This window comes from Martes martes, assembly GCF_963455335.1.
Source record: "Martes martes genome assembly, chromosome: 7".
Classification (NCBI taxonomy): Eukaryota; Metazoa; Chordata; class Mammalia; order Carnivora; family Mustelidae; genus Martes; species Martes martes.
In genome coordinates this window covers 33209925-33227184 of record NC_137894.1, presented here as the reverse complement: position 1 = coordinate 33227184, position 17260 = coordinate 33209925, and the positions used below count along the sequence as shown (strand labels likewise).

Genomic DNA, 17260 nt, shown 5'->3' with positions numbered 1-17260 from the left:
GAAAGTTTAGAAACTTGTGTAGCCATTTGACATGGCTGCCGCATCCCAGTATGACATCACTAGGCTCATCTCACTGAACAGATTATCAAATCACTTCTCTGTGGTCTAATTCGGATGGCAAAGCTGCAGCACGAAATTATCGGTCACGATGCACTGAAAATTTTAAAAAGCTGTTCTTCACTACAGATCATTTGAGAAGCTCTAGTCTTGGTAATTAATAGCAAGACTAAGATGGGCGGGGGCAGTAGAGATAGAAACAAAAGGACAGGGGCGCCTGGGTGGCTCAGTGGGTTGGGCCTCTGCCTTCGGCTCAGGTCATGATCTCGGGGTCCTGGGATCGAGTCCCGCATCGGGCTCTCTGCTCAGCGGGGAGCCTGCTTCCCCCTCTCTCTCTGCCTGTCTCTCTGCCTACTTATGATCTCTGTCTGTCAAATAAATAAAATAAAATCTTTAAAAAAAAAAAAAACAGGGCGCCTGGGTGGCTCAGTGGGTTAAAGCCGCTGCCTTCGGCTCAGGTCATGATCCCAGGGTCCTGGGATCGAGCCCCACATCGGGCTCTCTGCTCAGCGGGGAGTCTGCTTCCCCCTCTCTCTCTGCCTGCCTCTCTGCCTACTTGTGATCTGTCTGTCAAATAAATAAATAAAATTTTTAAAAAAAATTAAAAAATTAAAAAATTAAAAAAAAACCAAAAGGACAGTTTCATGTTGGAGCAGAACTGATAGAATGTACTGAATGGCAGACAAGCAGGGACACAAGGTGCTACCATTTATTGAGAGAAGATAAGGGAGGAAATGATTTAGAGGGGGAAAGAATCAAGAGTTCTTTTGGGCACATAGAATTTGAGTTGCCTATATGACATCCAGTGGATGTTCAAGTTTAGAAGTGAGTAAAGGGCTAGGCTGAAGAAAACAAACAAACCCAGAATTATCGTATAACCAACATTTAAAGCCGTGGGAAAGTGTGGAGAAGAGAGCCCTGGGTATAGCCCACCCAGTACTGAGAAGTTGGAAAAGGAAGAGGAGCCCACAAAGGGTGGCCTGTGAGAGCCAAGAACATGAAGACTTGGACAGGAAACAGGAGAGGGCTTCGAGAAGGACGGTCCTGCTGAGAAACAGATTATGAGGACAAAAGATGTCCATCCAATCTGAGCAGTCCAGAGGCCACTGGTAGGCTTCTGACAAGCTCGCAAGAGCAGGGTGCACAAGAGTGAAAGGCTGCGTGAAAGTAGAGACAAGAGCCTGAATCACTGCTTCCTCCTGCATTCCCATAGTCCATCTCTTTCAGCACAGTGGTCTGTCTTCCATCTGTGCCCCCAACTCAGCTGTAAAGGCAAGGATTGTGCCTTACTCATTTTTTAAAATCTCCTTCTGCCCTGCAGCTTTCATGTAATGTTTGTTGAACTGAACTGAACTCACTTTGCTCAAGATTTTACTAAAAATAACACTTCAGGGGTGCCTGAGTGGCTCAGTGGGTTAAAGCCTCTGCCTTCAGCTCAGGTCATGATCCCAGGGTCCTGGGATCGAGCCCCACATCAGGCTCTCTGCTCAGTGGGGGACCTGCTTCCTCCTCTCTCTCTGCCTGCCTCTCTGCCTACTTGTGATCTCTGTCAAATAAATTTTAAAAATCTTCAAGTAAATAAATAAAATATAACACTTCAAATATACAATGCCTACTGCTATTTTAATCTGCACATTAAATTGTATCTATGTGTATGTGTCTGTGTGTATAGCCACCTAGCACAAGCATTCATTAAATAATCCCTAATCTAAAATAAATAATCTAGTATAAGAAATTAATTCGTAAAAGCAATCCTCTAAACTCAAGTATACCAAACGCAGGCCTAGTCACACTTTATATATGGTGGTTATAGGGAACAAGTTTTTCAAAAAAGTTTTTTCAAAAAAGTAGAAACGTCAATTGTGTTATATGTAAAAAAGGTTAAAGCCCTTCAGGAGACAACATCTCAAGTAAAAACAGCTTGGTTCCAGTGGGAATTACCTCCTTATAGTCTCCATTTCGGTTGAGTCTGTAACCCTCAGGAGTATGAAGCTGAACAGTTGTGTTATTGATCACTTCTATGCAGCACTCTTGATCAGGAAGGCTCAGTGGGCGCACCCTACAGTACACCTGAAATTACAGGAATGGACTTCTAGAACAAAGGTTGACTACTTTTCATTTAAGCTTCCCATTCATTCATCCAACACTTGGTCTCTCAACATAAGAGATTTATATGAACTTAGTGCTATGAAAACCAAAACTTGCTACCAGAAAGTGTCAGATGTAAACAGATATAACAGTTACAAGGGACTTTAAATACACATACAATTAAAACAAATTTGGATAACAAAGCATCAAATCACACAGCTTCTCTTCACTATTATACTGGCACCAACTGAATAAAGCCATATACAACCACTAATACAAAAATCTCTAAAATTAACAGCATCATAAAATGAGAATTATTTGAAAAGCTGTTAGAATTCTTTGAAATCCGATGTCAAATAAAATTTGGCAGCTTAACACTTAATATACAAATAAATATAACATATACATATATACCATTAAGAATATACAAATACACAAATAAATAACCACAACATCCAAAAAGACAGCTTCTTAATCAGTGATAGGGTTAAGGAAAAACTGTTCAGCTATATGTGCAAAGTATCTAGTTCCCTTAACTTAGAACAAGGGACACATTCCAGTGCCAGTGGAGAGAGAGAAAAATACCCCAGAGCAAACCAACCTTCTTTTATTTGCCATCTGCCTCTAAAAGCAAGTTCCTAAGCCTGAAACTCGTGAAATACATGCAATTATGATTAGTTACTGGACTGAATTAAACTGTTCTACACCAGCGTCTTCATGAAGCGTGTCATCAGTTACTGTCTAACAGCCCTGAAGATGGGAGAGGATGCTCATCCAAGCAGAAAGTTCCCTGCCTTCTGAGAAAGCAGGAAGAATTCTCCCGGACAGGTGAAGAATATTTTACATTATCTAACTTTACAGATTATAATTAGTTACAGGAGTTATACAGTTGACAACCAAAGACTTCATTTTACTGGACTAATGAATCCTACATAGAAACAAAATTTTAAAGCTGGAACCAGCCTTACCTAAATTTTTCACTAAATGTTCTCTATTTCACTAAATGTTCTCTGACTATGCTTCCAAATCTCCATCCCTTCCAACGTATACACAGAAGACAGAAAAGAACTGAACACACACACACACAAATTTAAAGGGAGACCTTACCCCAACTGGGTCTTTAAGACTTGTTTGGGATCCTTTCTTCACTAGAAGTTTCCTGGGTGTCTTAGTCCTCCTGGTCATAGGTTAAAAAACATTAAGTTCAAGATAACATACAATAACCTCACCTATAATTCATACAGATACAACCTTCCTAGGATTTATAAAGGTCTCCCTTAGCAGTTCTAAAACATTACACCCCAAATAACATAATAAGCCGCATTAGAACAAAGTTTGCAGCACACAGTGCAAAAGTAAGCAAGACTGGGTTCAGGAGATGGTTTCAGTACTAGATAATAGTTCATTATTTAAAATAGCTTGCGTTTTTTCTGGAAGGACTGTACAGAAAGTGAAGCACTATAAGTTTGAAAAATCTACAGATAATTGACCACCCTCATCTTGAAAGCACTTACACATGCGCACAAACACACACACTGCTCCAACAGCCATTGCCAAGGAGGACTGACAAGGATTAACTTCACCAAATGATAAAAAAGCAGGTGGGGAAAATCCCACTTGATTCTTTCATCAAGATCTGTCTACGCTTTTAAGGAACAATTGTTTATTGAGTTCTCCGAGTTTATCATCCTTTGTCCCCAAACAAAATTTAGTCTCCAACCTGCAATTTCTTACTCTCTTGGAATCAAAAGAAAAAGGTATTTTGACTTCACCAATTTCACCAAACATACGGCTTTCCTCCAAGGCAACCCCCACATTTATCTATAGTGCAGATGAACATTTAACAATAAAATTAAGTGTAATTATTGGCGTGGACTTAAGATTATTAAAATATTTTCACAACACGGCCCGAAATGAAACAAGAAAATTAGTGTTTTCAGTACAAAATATCATGGTGGGTTTCCTTAAGCTAATAGATTTTTTTTAAGATAAAAGATTTTGACTTTGCCCCCTTCAGAAAACCAGATGCCTTTGGCAAAGTATTGCTTTACGCAGGAGCCGTCCGGACCCAGTGCAGCGCGGACGCCGGGTCTGGGGCGGGAAGGCGGGCTTGAGCGCTCGGGGGCGGGCCGGGACTGTCAGCCGGCCGGGACCCCCGCTCCAGTACCCGATCTCGGCCTCCAGGCCGCGGGACTGGGCTCGGAAGAGCACCCCGCGCTCGCGGGGGACCAGGGCCCTCCAGGGCGGAGGCCGCCCGGCGCCCGAAGCACCAGGGCACAGCCCACGGGGCGACCCCCTCCTGCACCACCCGCGGCAGAGTGCAACCTGGAAACGCCGGTGGCCGGGCGGGAAAGGGCCACTTCGTTAAGGGCTGGCGGTGGCGGAGCCAGGCGGGTGGAACCCGGGCTGACGGCAGCCCACCAGGCCCCAGGCTCCCTCTTCCCCCCGACGTGGGCCGGCCTCTTCTGCCCTCTGGAGGCCCGGGGCGGGACGCCGGACTCCGGCGTGAGGAGAGGTGGGGACGTGGAGGACGCTTCGCGGCCCGGTCCCCGCCAGCCAGGCTCCCCTCAGCGGCCCATGCGGGGGCTCCCTCTTTGGGGGCCGCGACCCGGACAGCACGGGACTCGGTGCAGACCGAGGAGACGCCGGCCCCCGCCCCTCGGCCCGGTACTCACGCTGGCTTCATGGCAGCGGGCTCCGTGCTGCCGGGACGCGCACGCGGGGCGCCGGGCTCGATCCGGCGGGCTGGTGAGGGCGGCGGGCGGCGGGCCACAGGGACGCGCCGCGGGAAGCAGGACTCGGCGACTGAGGCGCGACGCTCCGGAAAGCCGGCAAACTTCGCGGCGAGCCCAGGTGAGCTCGCGCCCGGCGCATTTTAAACGGGCCAATCAGCGCCCGCCCCCGGGAAAAAGGGCGGGGCCTCAGAGGAAGTGACTGCTCTGCCGGAAATGGTGCTGGTCTCCTAGGCGACCGCCCGGAGCGCGCGACGTCCAGGATGCCGGGCTGCAGGGCTGAAACCGGGACCTCAGATGTAATAAAATCCAACCCCTTCCACTTTCCCAGGAGGAAACTGAGGGTTTCTTTTCCTACAGCACAAGAAGGCCAATGGAAGGACAAGTCCAGGGTCGACTCCGAGGTCAAAGATGTTTCAGGACGGGAGTGTCCTATTGTCCTGTGCCCTGCATCTCTCCCTCCCTCCCTGGCTTCCACATCACCACATCGTATTGGATTTCGTTCTCTCCTTCACCTCTCCTGGGTTCTCCCTCTCAGGTTCCTCCAGCTCTTTCGTACATACACACTGTGTTATGAAATTCTTAACAATGTTTGATCCTAGGGGTTGTTCAAAAGAAAACCACAGGCCCAAAATGGAGTCCCTCATGCTAGGTCGAGTCACCAAACTGGGCCCTGCTCTCTAACCTAGGTGCAGTTTCTACCTCCCGCCAAAACGTAGTCTGAACCGGTCAGTCAGGAACTTTCCCAGCTCAGCACGGGTGACGTCATCTCCATCTCCCCGTTCCCCCTGCCCCACCCCCAAAAGCAGATGAGATGATCCTGGAAGACCCCCCGCCCTTCTCCCTGACGGACGGTGACCTGGCCTGAAACAATTCTCTCTCTCCTTTCAGTAATGATTTCCTTTTCCCACCCTCCTTCCTACAAAAACCTTTAATTCTGTACAGCTCCGGGGAGCATCTCTCTGTTTGCTAGACAGGATGCTGCCGTTCACTTTAAAAACCCAAGCTGATATTTTAAATTACTCAGTTGAATTTCTGTTTGACAGCATACAGAGATGAAGAAAGTTTGGTCCTTGCCAGGACCAAAGTCCAGAACCACCCTTTAATCCGATGAACAGATTCTATCCCACATCAACGTTTGCCCCTAAACGGCAATCAAATATGCCTCTAATCTGTGCTCTCAGGGGGCTCCACTCCCCTCTCCTCAACCAGGCACCAGTTAAATGGACATTTCATATCCCTGGCCCGTTTTGTTCTACATAAAGATGTTTTTTCCTAATGACTTTATTGCTTTGTTTTTTATATATGAGTCTTTGAACCATCAGAACTGTTATTAAATGGCAGTTGGGATTTGTGTTATTTAGGACTTAGGCATGACTGCTGGCTACTTCCCTCTTAGTTACCCTGCAGTCTGGCTTGGCCTCCGTCTCTCCATTGGAACTCTTCTCACTAAGACCATCACCTCCTTGATCCTAAACCAAATTGACCCTCCCCACCCCTATCTTACTGGACCTCAGGACAGCACTAAAAATATTTCTTCTTCCTCTTTTCCTATGCCCTTTTTTTCCCCTTCTAGCTCTCAAAGCCCCTCTTTCTCAGAATTCATTTATGAAGTGTATTGTTCATTTTTGGCATTTCTTGTTTTGCTTTTTGTCCCTTCAATGTTGTAGCTTAGGGTTTTGACCTGGTTGCTAGCTGAGGCTTCTCCTCGGGCACTCCCAGTCACTCCTGTGACTTCAAATACCATTCGAATTTCTTCTTCTCAGCTGCAGACCCAGCTGCCATCCGGATTCTCCACTTGGTTGTCCCACAGGCCCCTCATACCTACCGCACCCTAATCTCTTCCCCTGAACCTGCTACCCCTCAGTGGATGGAATCACCATCTACCCAGTTACCCAAGCCAGGGTCCCTGGTTCCATCTTTGACTTTTGCCTCTCCTTCCGTTCTAACATCCACTCACCCCATCTTGACAGCTCTGTCTATTAAACAGCCTTCGAACCTCTCCATCCACTTCTCTCCGTCCCCTTGGCTCCTACTATGTCTTGTCTGGATGACTGCAACAGTAACCGAACAGGCTTCTCTGCAGCTACCCTTCCAGTCTGCTTGTAAACCACAGATCTGGTCACATCACCCTCCCACCTGTAACACCAAAGTAGCTCCCCAGAGCTGGGCAACCCCCACGGGGCCCCGAGGCTCTTCCTCTCCAAGCCCATCACTTATCATTGCCCCCTGCCACCCCTCCAGGCACGTGGCCCTTCAGTGCCCCGGACTCATGTAGTTGTCCTGCTTTCCTCCGACACTGCCTTCTTACTCTCAGTTCTCAGCAGATCCTCTTCAATGACCTGGTACTGGATGCTAGACCTCTACTCTATACCCCCGGTCCCCTGCACCCTGCCAACACCTGTTGCTTTGCTTCAGAGCTCCCATCCCAGTTTGGTCACTGTTCCTTATGGCATCCTCTACCGGCTTATCCCCGCAGCCTCGCTAGGTGGCGCTGTTGCACCCCAGCGCCCAGCAATGGAAGCCCTCTGGTAAATGTTTGGAAGGAAAGGATGAATCCATCCCAGTTGAGAACCCAGTTACATGGAGCCCCCACCCCAGCTTTTCTTCTGGCCAGTTTCTCCGTCCTCACCTCTATCCATACTAAAGCTTATTTTCTTTAAAAAAAAAAAAAAGGTAAAAACAAAAACAAACAAACAAAACAAACAGGCATCTCACACCTAACACATTCTTATCTATCCCTACCCCAAAGGGTTCCCCATAGCCAGTAAAAGATTTGCTCTTTCCCCTAGAATTAGAGATCCACACCAGGGGTAACGGTAGTAGACAGGGAGGTAGCAGAACAGGGAGGCTTCTACTAAAGTCAGGTTATGGAGTATAATTTATGTCCAGTAAAATCTGTTCTTTTCGGTTGTACTGTGTATGTTACATATTTGACAAACACAGCACCCTATACCCATCACCACTGTCAGATGCATAATACTTCCAGTACCCCACAACTTTCTTTGTGCTGCCCCTTTGTGGCCAATCACCTTCCTCTACCCCCAGCCCTTGGCAACCACTTTTCTGACTTCCCTCCTTAGAGTTTCCTCTTTCCCAGAAGGCCTCCTCTCTAGCTGGGCAAAATGCTTTTGAGAGTCACGCATGCGTTGCATGTATCGGTAACATGTTCCCTTTTTACTGCTGAGTAGTAATTCCTTATATGAACGCATGACAGTTTATCCATCCACCAGCTGACGGACAATTAGGTTCTTCCCACTCTTTGGCAATTATGGTCTAATTATCTGTGTAAAGGTCTTTAAGTAGGTAGGGATTTTCATTTATTTGGTGGGACTGCTGGTTTCATCATAAGTGTAAGTTTGACTTTATAAGAAACTGACAGACTGGGAGGGTCCTATGCAAATCACAGGGGAGAGGCTGACACTTCAGCCGATGAGAACCGTAATTAACTCAAATACCCAGCTACGTGCGTCCAGCCCTGGGAACCGTATAACCACTAGTGGCCAGAAACTGCCAAAGCCTAGAGTGTTTGAGAGAAGGTGGTACAACGAAGACAGGATACTTGTGGCACTTCCAACACACAGCTCTGTGCACTCTCTTCGGGGCCCAGCTGTTCACTCCGAGCAGCTGTGGCAGCGTCATCTCACATCCAGTGGCCCCGGGACTCTCCCCAGGCCGTTTGAAAATGAATGACTGGATGTTAATGTTTTACAGACTCAAAAGACGATAAAATCAGCAAGCTTGGGGGTGGGGGCTTGTAAAATTGATACAAAAAGAAACAAATGATTTAAACCATATTTCAAATGAATAACATACACATAAATGGGCCATAACTAACCCAAGTGATTTAGACTATTGAGACCATATGCCCTCAGGCTTAAGACAAAAAGAACCTAAAACATATATCGAATTCTAATTAGTAAGCCTTTTCGCAGACATGGGTTGGTAATTCTAAAATGACATTCTGTACATTCAAAGATTGAGCAAATAATACATTGCGGATAATGGGAGGCACGTTTCTCGCTGTTGAAGAAGAGTTATATAAATTGCAAAAGGGGGAAGGATGAAAAGTACCTGAGAAGTCTCTTTTCCTTTTTTTAAAGATTTTATTTTTAAGTAGTCTCTACCCCCGACATGGGGCTCGAAACTACAACCCTGACATCAAGAACTGTGCTCTATCCACTGAGCCAGCCAGACACCCCAATACCTGGGAATTCTTCATATTATTTGGGAACATTTTTCCAAATGTGAACCAAAAAAATGGTTGGAATAGACCAGTGTTTCTTAAACTCCCTTATATTAAAAATCACTTGGGGCTTTGGTTAAAATTTAAAACTCCAGGACTGCTTTTCCCTCCCAAGGTTTTCTGCATCTGTCCATTCGGGCCTGAAAATGTGCACTTTACAACATCAAACACATTTTTGAGAGGCTAGATTAAATTATCTTTGAGGTCCCTTGTTCCACGCTCTACAGGAGGCCAGAATTAAGCCAATTCTAGAAATCTGTTGCCCCAAGTGAAGAGAATGGGTGTGGCAACTCTCTCTTTGTCTGAAATACACGTATTACAGAGTCAAAGCATTCATACAAATACCAAGAGGCCAGAGGAAAACCCCTTGCACAATCTCCTGGGGAGAACATCCAAGAGAAATTCCAGAATTCTTCAAAAGTCAAGTGATCCATACATTTTCTAGAGTTAATACGTTTCAGGGATGAGTGGCTTGATTTCCATCCTTCCAACAGGACAAGTTCCTCCTGGTCTTGGGGCCTTTGCATATATGCCACATCAACCCAAAACACCGGCCCCACAACATGCTGGCAAAGTGGGCCCTTTTTTACCCATCAAAGCTCTCCTCAGATGTCAGCTTCTCTGAGTGGCCATCCAATCTCCCCTGCGCTGTGCCTCCCACCTCCATTTCTCCACCAGGCTTATTTCCTTTAGCATACTCACCACTATCTGAACTCATCCCTTTTCCCACTGACCATCAGCACATTTCCTCCACACAAGGTGGAGGTGGGTTTTCCTCAGGTCTCTTATCCCCAGCCCCTAAAACATCGAGATAGATAGATAGATAGATAGATAGATAGATAGATAGATAGATATATCAGGCACAAAAGAAATAGCCACAGAATGATTTAACAACACACACATGTGCAGCAATCTCTTTCTTACAACGAACACGTTTGCTGTGTGATAGGTGAAACGTAACCAAATCAAGGGGGAAATAGACCTTTATGGTAACAAATTTTATTTTCTTTCTCCCACACAGTTTAAGAAAACTAGACATTGCTGTAAGTTGGAAGAACATCTGAGTTTAGAAATGGGTCTTAGCCTTTTCGTCCATGATGGATTTGTTGGCTAGAAAATCAGAGGCTGGCATTCAACTAATAAGTTATAAAGTGTCATCATACAGTGTTAATAGGTGTTTCATATAGTGCCATAGTCTGGGACACAACAGAGCCACACGAAGGGTTTATCCAACACATGTGACCACTCCGTTCTCCTCCGCCTTCCCTTCCTTAGAACTTCTCACATGAGCTGGGTTCCACATCAAGCACTTCGAGAAAGACTGCAGCAGACCAGATATTCGGACCACTTTGTACTCAAATGATTTCTAAAACCTCCCACTTCTCATTCTAATCCACAGTGACAAATTCGCTTCTCTCTAAAAACTGAGCAATGGGAAGTGAAAGTCCTAAGATGAGCAGAGGAAGGCGAAGCTGACTACATGGCCTCATTCCCACACATTCAGGTTTTATCACAACTGTGGCCTCTGGGAAATTTTGGGGTAGTGTTTCTCAAGCAGGGGGAGGAAGAAGAGGGACATCCCACTGGGAGTCTGTCACCCCTTTTGAGACAGTGCCATGGTGAGCAGTCACCCACCACCAATGAAGTGTGGTGTATCTCAGGGGCGAATTGAGACACTCAAAAAACTCAAAAAAGCGCCACTGAGAGGCGCTACACGAAAAGACACCTTCCCAGTGAGGTCTTCGGTTCAACCAACGCCAGCCTTTTTCACTTTCTGGGATGGCTTAAGCAAAACTCTAGCCCTAGTACTCTTAATACCTAAGGGTAATTAATATATGTGAACACAGTTCCCACATCTAGAAGCTTCCAAATCAGTATATTGAAAACTGTTCTCAAATTTTAACTTGTAACACCGTCCAAAAGTATACCATAGGACTAAGTTTACCAAACATCTAAAAACATTATGAATCACGGCTCCTATTTTGTGGATCTAACATTTCTTTTTCCATTGTGAAGTGTGGCGGAAAGGCCACATAACCAAAAATTAAATAATTTAAATGTCCTTCAAGTGAATCACCTATTGTCTTTCAATTATTTCTGAGCTAAACAAAGAACATTATTTTACTCTCTTTAAATAAGAGATATTAAAAAGCTTCATGTCTTTGGCATTACTAGAATAGGGTATTTAAACTTTGCACTTCTCAGCATAAAATTGCAGTCACAGCAAGTTGAAATGGGAGCCCACAAACCCTGCTGGGGTAAAATTCCACTCACTTAATGATGCCAAAAACTAAATTTTGTCATGAAGCTGGCAATTAATGTACCAAAAATTTACCAGCCCATATAATGCTATCAGTCTACCTTCCCCAGAGGAAATAAACAGATAATAAAACTAATGGAATCATATTTCTTGACCACTCTCATCCAATATAAATTTTTACTTGTCCTTAGAGGATTGGACAATAAACTATTCACAAGGCCGTTTGAGTTTCTGGCCCTGTTAACCATAGAGGAGTATTCTAAGATACGGGGGTGTTCCTAAGTCAGCAAAGAAGATCCTGCTTTGTGATGGACAGCCCCTTAAGTCATTAGCAAGTGCAGACCAGGGGTTGATGAGCCTCTGTTAAAAACTGGTTTGCATCAGCATTTCTGTACTCTCCAAAAACACCATTAAACACTAAAATTTAACTCCCGATGCAAAAGATGAGAAATTGCTCAGTCTCATGCAGAGTAGAAAGCAAGGGGCTACATCCTTAGGTGGTAGGTCATTGAAATTCGGTCAATCACAGCAAGCTGATAGGCCCAGTGCCTTCTGGAATTCATGAGGAAAGCATCTCTTCAAGTTTGGCCTGGGGCCCTTCTGCATTAGAATCACCTGGGTACTTGCTCAGATTCAGGGCAAATCTCCTCTAAAAGACCTACGTTTTAAGTGACAAATGCAGAATCTCCTGACTTTGCCTGGAAATCTGCATTTGTCACAAACCCGCCAAGTGTTTCTGATTCATGGTAAAGCTTGAGAATCACTACAGTTGACCAACCCTTTAACAAGGTCTTAGCATCCCCTGCACACAAACTCTAACATCTGCAACATGTTTGTTTTTTTTTTTTTAAGATTTTATTTATTTATTTGACAGACAGAGATCACAAGTAGGCAGAGAGAGGCAGGCAGAGAGAGAGGGAGGAAGCAGGCTCTCCACCGAGCAGAGAGCCCGATGTGGGGCTCGATCCCAGGACCCTGGGATCATGACCTGAGCTGAAGGCAGAGGCTTTAACCCACTGAGCCACCCAGGCGCCCCTGCAACATGTTTAAAATGTTGAAGTGACATCAAATGTACAACATCCCCAAATATCATGATGCCATTGGTTTAAAGGGTGACAGATGAACCCAGCCAACTGGGCTTAAGTCAGCCAACTCCTGCACACAACACATTTGACCCATACCACACAATACGGTGCAGCATCAAGCTAGCAACAAGAAAACAGAAAAAAACAAAACATGGACACCCAGCCATGTGGGTGTTCCCATGACACGGCAATTGGCACTATAAGGCAGAACGGACTTGTGAGAAAAAGGACTCTTTTCTATTCATTCCCTTCACTAAATGGGGAAAGGAGGAAAACCCTTCCCCAAATTAGATCTCTCCCTTCTGGAGTGCTTCGCCTGTCCCCCAGCTCCCACAGACCCAACTTCCTCTGACTCAGGTTCCTTACACTGATCTTTCTGGCTCATTCTCCCGCTGTGGAGCTCTTGGGAGAGGCTGTGCTATGTGGAACTCATCAAATGAAGCCAGTTCCATTTGCAAAGGGTAATACTACAAGGGTCGTGAAGCTTCATTCAAGTGTTTAACAGTCGAGCTACAAGGGCAGCATGTTTCACCCAACTATTTAAATAGGATTGAAAAACCCATTTTAAATAAATTTAAAACTTAATGAAATGTTAAGAATCTGCCCAAACAAGGACTTACTTGAACCCATCTTCCCCTTTTAAAATAATATAAAATCAGTGCACATCTAGAGAAATGTCCCCAGTTCAATACCTTATTGACAAGAACCCACTCAAAAATGCCAAGACATCAGCCACTGTAGGTATTTCAGACGTCTGGAAACTGGTTCCCTGTGGCTGGCTTAGGGTGGCTAGGATGGGGTAGCTTAAGGCTGACATCTGGCACGAAAAGTTTACGGTCTGAATCATGTTTCTTTTTTATGTAATTCTGGTTTGGGAATCCAATACGGAGCAGCTGAGAAGTAAATTATGTTGCTGAGGCTGAAGACGAGGCACAGAAGGATGGCTCCAGCTATCTCAGGGAAATACAGGGGCCTGGCGTGTGCCAGGAGCCATTCCTTCCTCAGAGTCTTGTCCAGAAGTATGGCTTCCATCTGCATGTGAGTGGCCCGGATCACACACACATGAAACAGCTGGTGACTGTGACCTATGGCGAACACAGAAAAGGCCACCAAGATCAGCAATGAAATCTGAATGGACTGTTGATTCTATACTGTGGCCTGTAGGCTCGACACATTTTCCTGGGTGAAGGAAGTCAGGCACAAGGGACCACGTACTGTCGGATTCCGTCTATATCAAATATCCAGAACAGGCAAATGCACAGACACGAGGCGGATTTGTGGTTGCTTCAAACTGGGGGTAGGAACTGGGACTAACAGGACACAGGTGTGAGGGATCTTACTGGGGCGAAGGTCATGTTCTAAAACTCATGTATGCGGATGGTTGTACAATTAGGTAAGTCTGCTGAAAGTATCACGGAATTGCATACTTGAAATTAGGGAATTATTTGGTATGGAAAGTATGCCTCAAAACATTTATTTTTAAAATGCAGTGTGAGGAAAAATAAAAAAGGCCATTGAGCAAAGCAAGTCCATGTTTCAAACACCTTATCCACCAGTCCTGTGTTTCACAGAAAGAGGTCTGGCCTCACGTTCTGCCAAGGTTCACCTCTGCAGGGCCAGCTCTTCTCAGCTCCGATTCTGACTTCAGTGCCAAAGGAGAGGCCAGCCAAACTCACAAGGTGAGTTAACCCCTACTGCCGGTGAATCCCACACATGACAGGGGGCTCTTCCTCCCCATGACTGCAGGACCCTGGCTGGCCAGCAGAGGGGGCAGGGGTGGGGGTGGGCAGGAACACGCTGAGTTGGTACTGGTGAGGAAAGGAGTCCACTGCCCAGGGCAGAGGACTGTGTGTGGGACAACCCTCCGAAACCAGAAGATGAGAAGACAGCACGTGTCATGGACTGACTTGCATCTCCCTCTCCCCAGTTCTGAAGGTCAGGGTCCCAACCCCAGGTACCTCAGAATGTGGCCATATTTGGGGATAGGATCTTTTAAGAGACAATTACATTAAAATGAGGTCACTAGATTGGACCCACGGTGATCTTCAAAGAAGAGGAGGTGGGGGCCTGGGCAGGCACATACACAGAGGAAAGACCACGTGAGGCAAGACCAAGAAGAAGGTCATATGCAAGCCAGGGAGAGAAGCCTCAGGAGGGCCCAACCCCACCCTGACCTTGGTCTCAGCCTCCCGGCCTCCAAAATCATGAGAAAATGCATTTCTGTGGTATGAGCCCCAAGGTCTGTGACTCTTTGTTATGGCCATCCTAGCACCCAGATACAACACAAGAGTTCAAAAAGGATTCTTTCAGTAAAGAGAGAGAGAGAGGTCATACCCCCAGGTCTTACCCCAGAGTAAGTATTCGATAACTGATAACTATGTTCTGGGAAGGGAGCGGCCTGGACACCTGCAGTCCAGAGCAGAAGCAGAGTCAGGAATGGGAGTGTAGGAGCGAGAGCCCTCTCGGGTGGGTGGCCCGTGAGCCCCTTAGGGCAGGAGCTGCTGGCCCCTTGGGCTGCATCCCCTTGGGAAGAAGGTGTGCCTGGTTGAGCTGCCCCTGCCTCGCTCAGGCTATACTCAGGGGCTGGTAAGATTGCCAAATCCATTTGGGACGCAGCAAAGTTCTTCTTGTCCAGCAGAGAGCCCTGCTCTCCAAGGACACACATCCGAGCAGAGAGAAGTGACAACTGAGCTCCCGGAGGCGCAGACCTTCCTCCACCAGAGCAGGAGCTCCAAAGACAGAAAACACCATGGGCACAGGATGTATCTGAGATGTGACTGTGGCAAGAAAAGTGATCTCAGCCCTCCAGCCCACCAGGAATGTGCAAGAACTTTCTCTGAGCTGGCTCTTACCACTCAGCACCTTGGCCCACACAGGAGAGGGAGGCCCACGTCTGGCAGACTCCATGAGTGCAAGACGGAGAACTTTCCAAACCCCATGTTGGTGATCTGTCATTAACAATTGTCTGGCAAATGTTCCTTCAAAGGTTGTCTTTCTGCTCTGCACCCCGAGGCCCAAGAGGATAGGACTAAAGGTGAATGAATGAAACATTATTAAGAAACCGGGGCGTTGGCAAAACAAGGCCCAGGGCGACTTTGCCCACAGCCCCCAGATACAACCCCTGCTTCATCTAGGTGGGGCTGGGAGGTGGACACGGCTGCTGCAGGCAGGTTCCAGTCCCCTGGCCCTGTCTCCCTCCTTTTGGGGGGGAACCTGCCCTCCCGGCCTTTCGGTCTTTACAATCCCTCCTGGTAGGAGAGTACGTCAAAGAGATGAAGGTCTTCTCAGAATCAATGAAGCAAATGTGGCCATGTCTCAGGTGGGAGGAGATGGAAAAACCCTGGGCAATATGGGCTTGGGGAGAACCAAGGTCCCTGCTCACCGTTCAAGGACAGAGACTGACCCTGGGATGCCCATGACAGCTTATCTAAGGAACACTGGTCCCCAGGACTCATCAACCTCATTAGAAGTGGCACTCAAGGATGCCTCCTCCAGCCAGTGCCCACCCCGCTGCCCTGACAGGGAGGGAAGGCCCCTCCCCCACCACATCAGTTCTCTCACTGTAGCGAGCTCAGGTTCACCTGGAGAGTCGCACAGCCTGACTGAGTGCTGGGCTCTCAGCCCAAGCTTCTGGTGTCGGATGTCTGGGTGGGGGCCTGAGAATTTGCATGTTCCCAGATGATGCAGAAAATGACAGTGGGGGGGGCCGTACCTGAGAAGCACTGCTCTACCAGGCCTCCCGGCCCCACTGCACCCACCTGAACAAGGCAGACACTCTCCCCTCCTTAGCATGGTTCCCGCCATCTGGTTGCCTCAGAGCCAATTGCACTGTCTGTCCTGTTCTCCGGGGCTGCCCTCAGTGTCTGTTCAACAATGGGATTTCATGTTCTGGGTAAGCATGGCACTCCCCGGGCCCCACATCCCATAGGAATGGCTCAGAATCCTAGACCCACCTGCTCTACCCCACCCTTCCCTGCCATCTGCTGGCTGCATACAACCGGCCTCCAGTTCCGCTCCCCCTGGCCTGCTCCTAAACAAGCTCCTGAGGAATGCTGCTCTCCCTGCCCCTGCTTCCCCTTCACACCGCACACACTGGCCTGCCTCTGGGTTGGAGGACCCCAGGCCACAGGGCCTCACACACACACACACACACACACACACACACACTCACCGATGTAGTCGAAGTGACCGGGTGCCAGGCGCTCTGGCATGTGTGCGGAGTAGAAGAAAGAGGCCAGGAGGGTCATGGCCATGTGCTTCTGGTGGTTCAAGATGGCTTTGTTCTGCGCCCCCTCCCCAGGCAGCAGGAACAGCCGTGGGCAGTTAAAGAAACAGGAGGTCTTGCGGGAGGCCCTCTCCCATCTCATGGCCTCAAGGCATCTCTGTGCACATGTGTGGACGCCGCAGGCCAAGGCCCTCATGCCTCAGGTCTGTGGCTTGGAAAGGAAAGTCTCGGGGACTGTGGGAGCAGAATTCCCATCCTGTGATCATCCGAGACCCAGGGCAACTGTATTTTAATCCTCCGAATGCTCATAAAGACTTTTGGGTTATTTAGGTACAACCGAAAAGGAAAGAAATGAAGGAAAAGAAAAACCCTAGTAGACCTATTGCTACTCTACTGTCTGGGGGTAAAAGGTAAGTATAGTAAAAAGTGGTCTATTCACCCTTGAACTCACCTCCTACCAGTGCATCGCCTGCTTTCATGTTCCTAATTACGGCTTTAAGGCCCAGAAATCCCTGGAAGGCCTTCTGAGTCATCAAAATGTATTAATTACGGCCATGATGCTGTTTA

At 47.2% G+C, this 17260-nt stretch overlaps 1 protein-coding gene across 1 annotated transcript in view; it reads right to left on the bottom strand.

The window, feature by feature from the left end:
• The window catches only part of KIF23 (kinesin family member 23), a 28826-nt gene extending 23815 nt beyond the window's left edge, over window positions 1–5011 (bottom strand). The window contains exons 1-3 of the mRNA XM_080807977.1: window positions 4821–5011; window positions 3253–3322; window positions 1999–2127 (exon numbers count right to left, since the gene is read on the bottom strand). Coding sequence (XP_080664103.1) covers window positions 1999–2127; window positions 3253–3322; window positions 4821–4831 — 210 coding nt within the window. The 5' untranslated portion in view covers window positions 4832–5011. The remainder of the gene's footprint in view (window positions 1–1998; window positions 2128–3252; window positions 3323–4820) is intronic.
• Between the last annotated feature and the right edge of the window lie 12249 nt (window positions 5012–17260).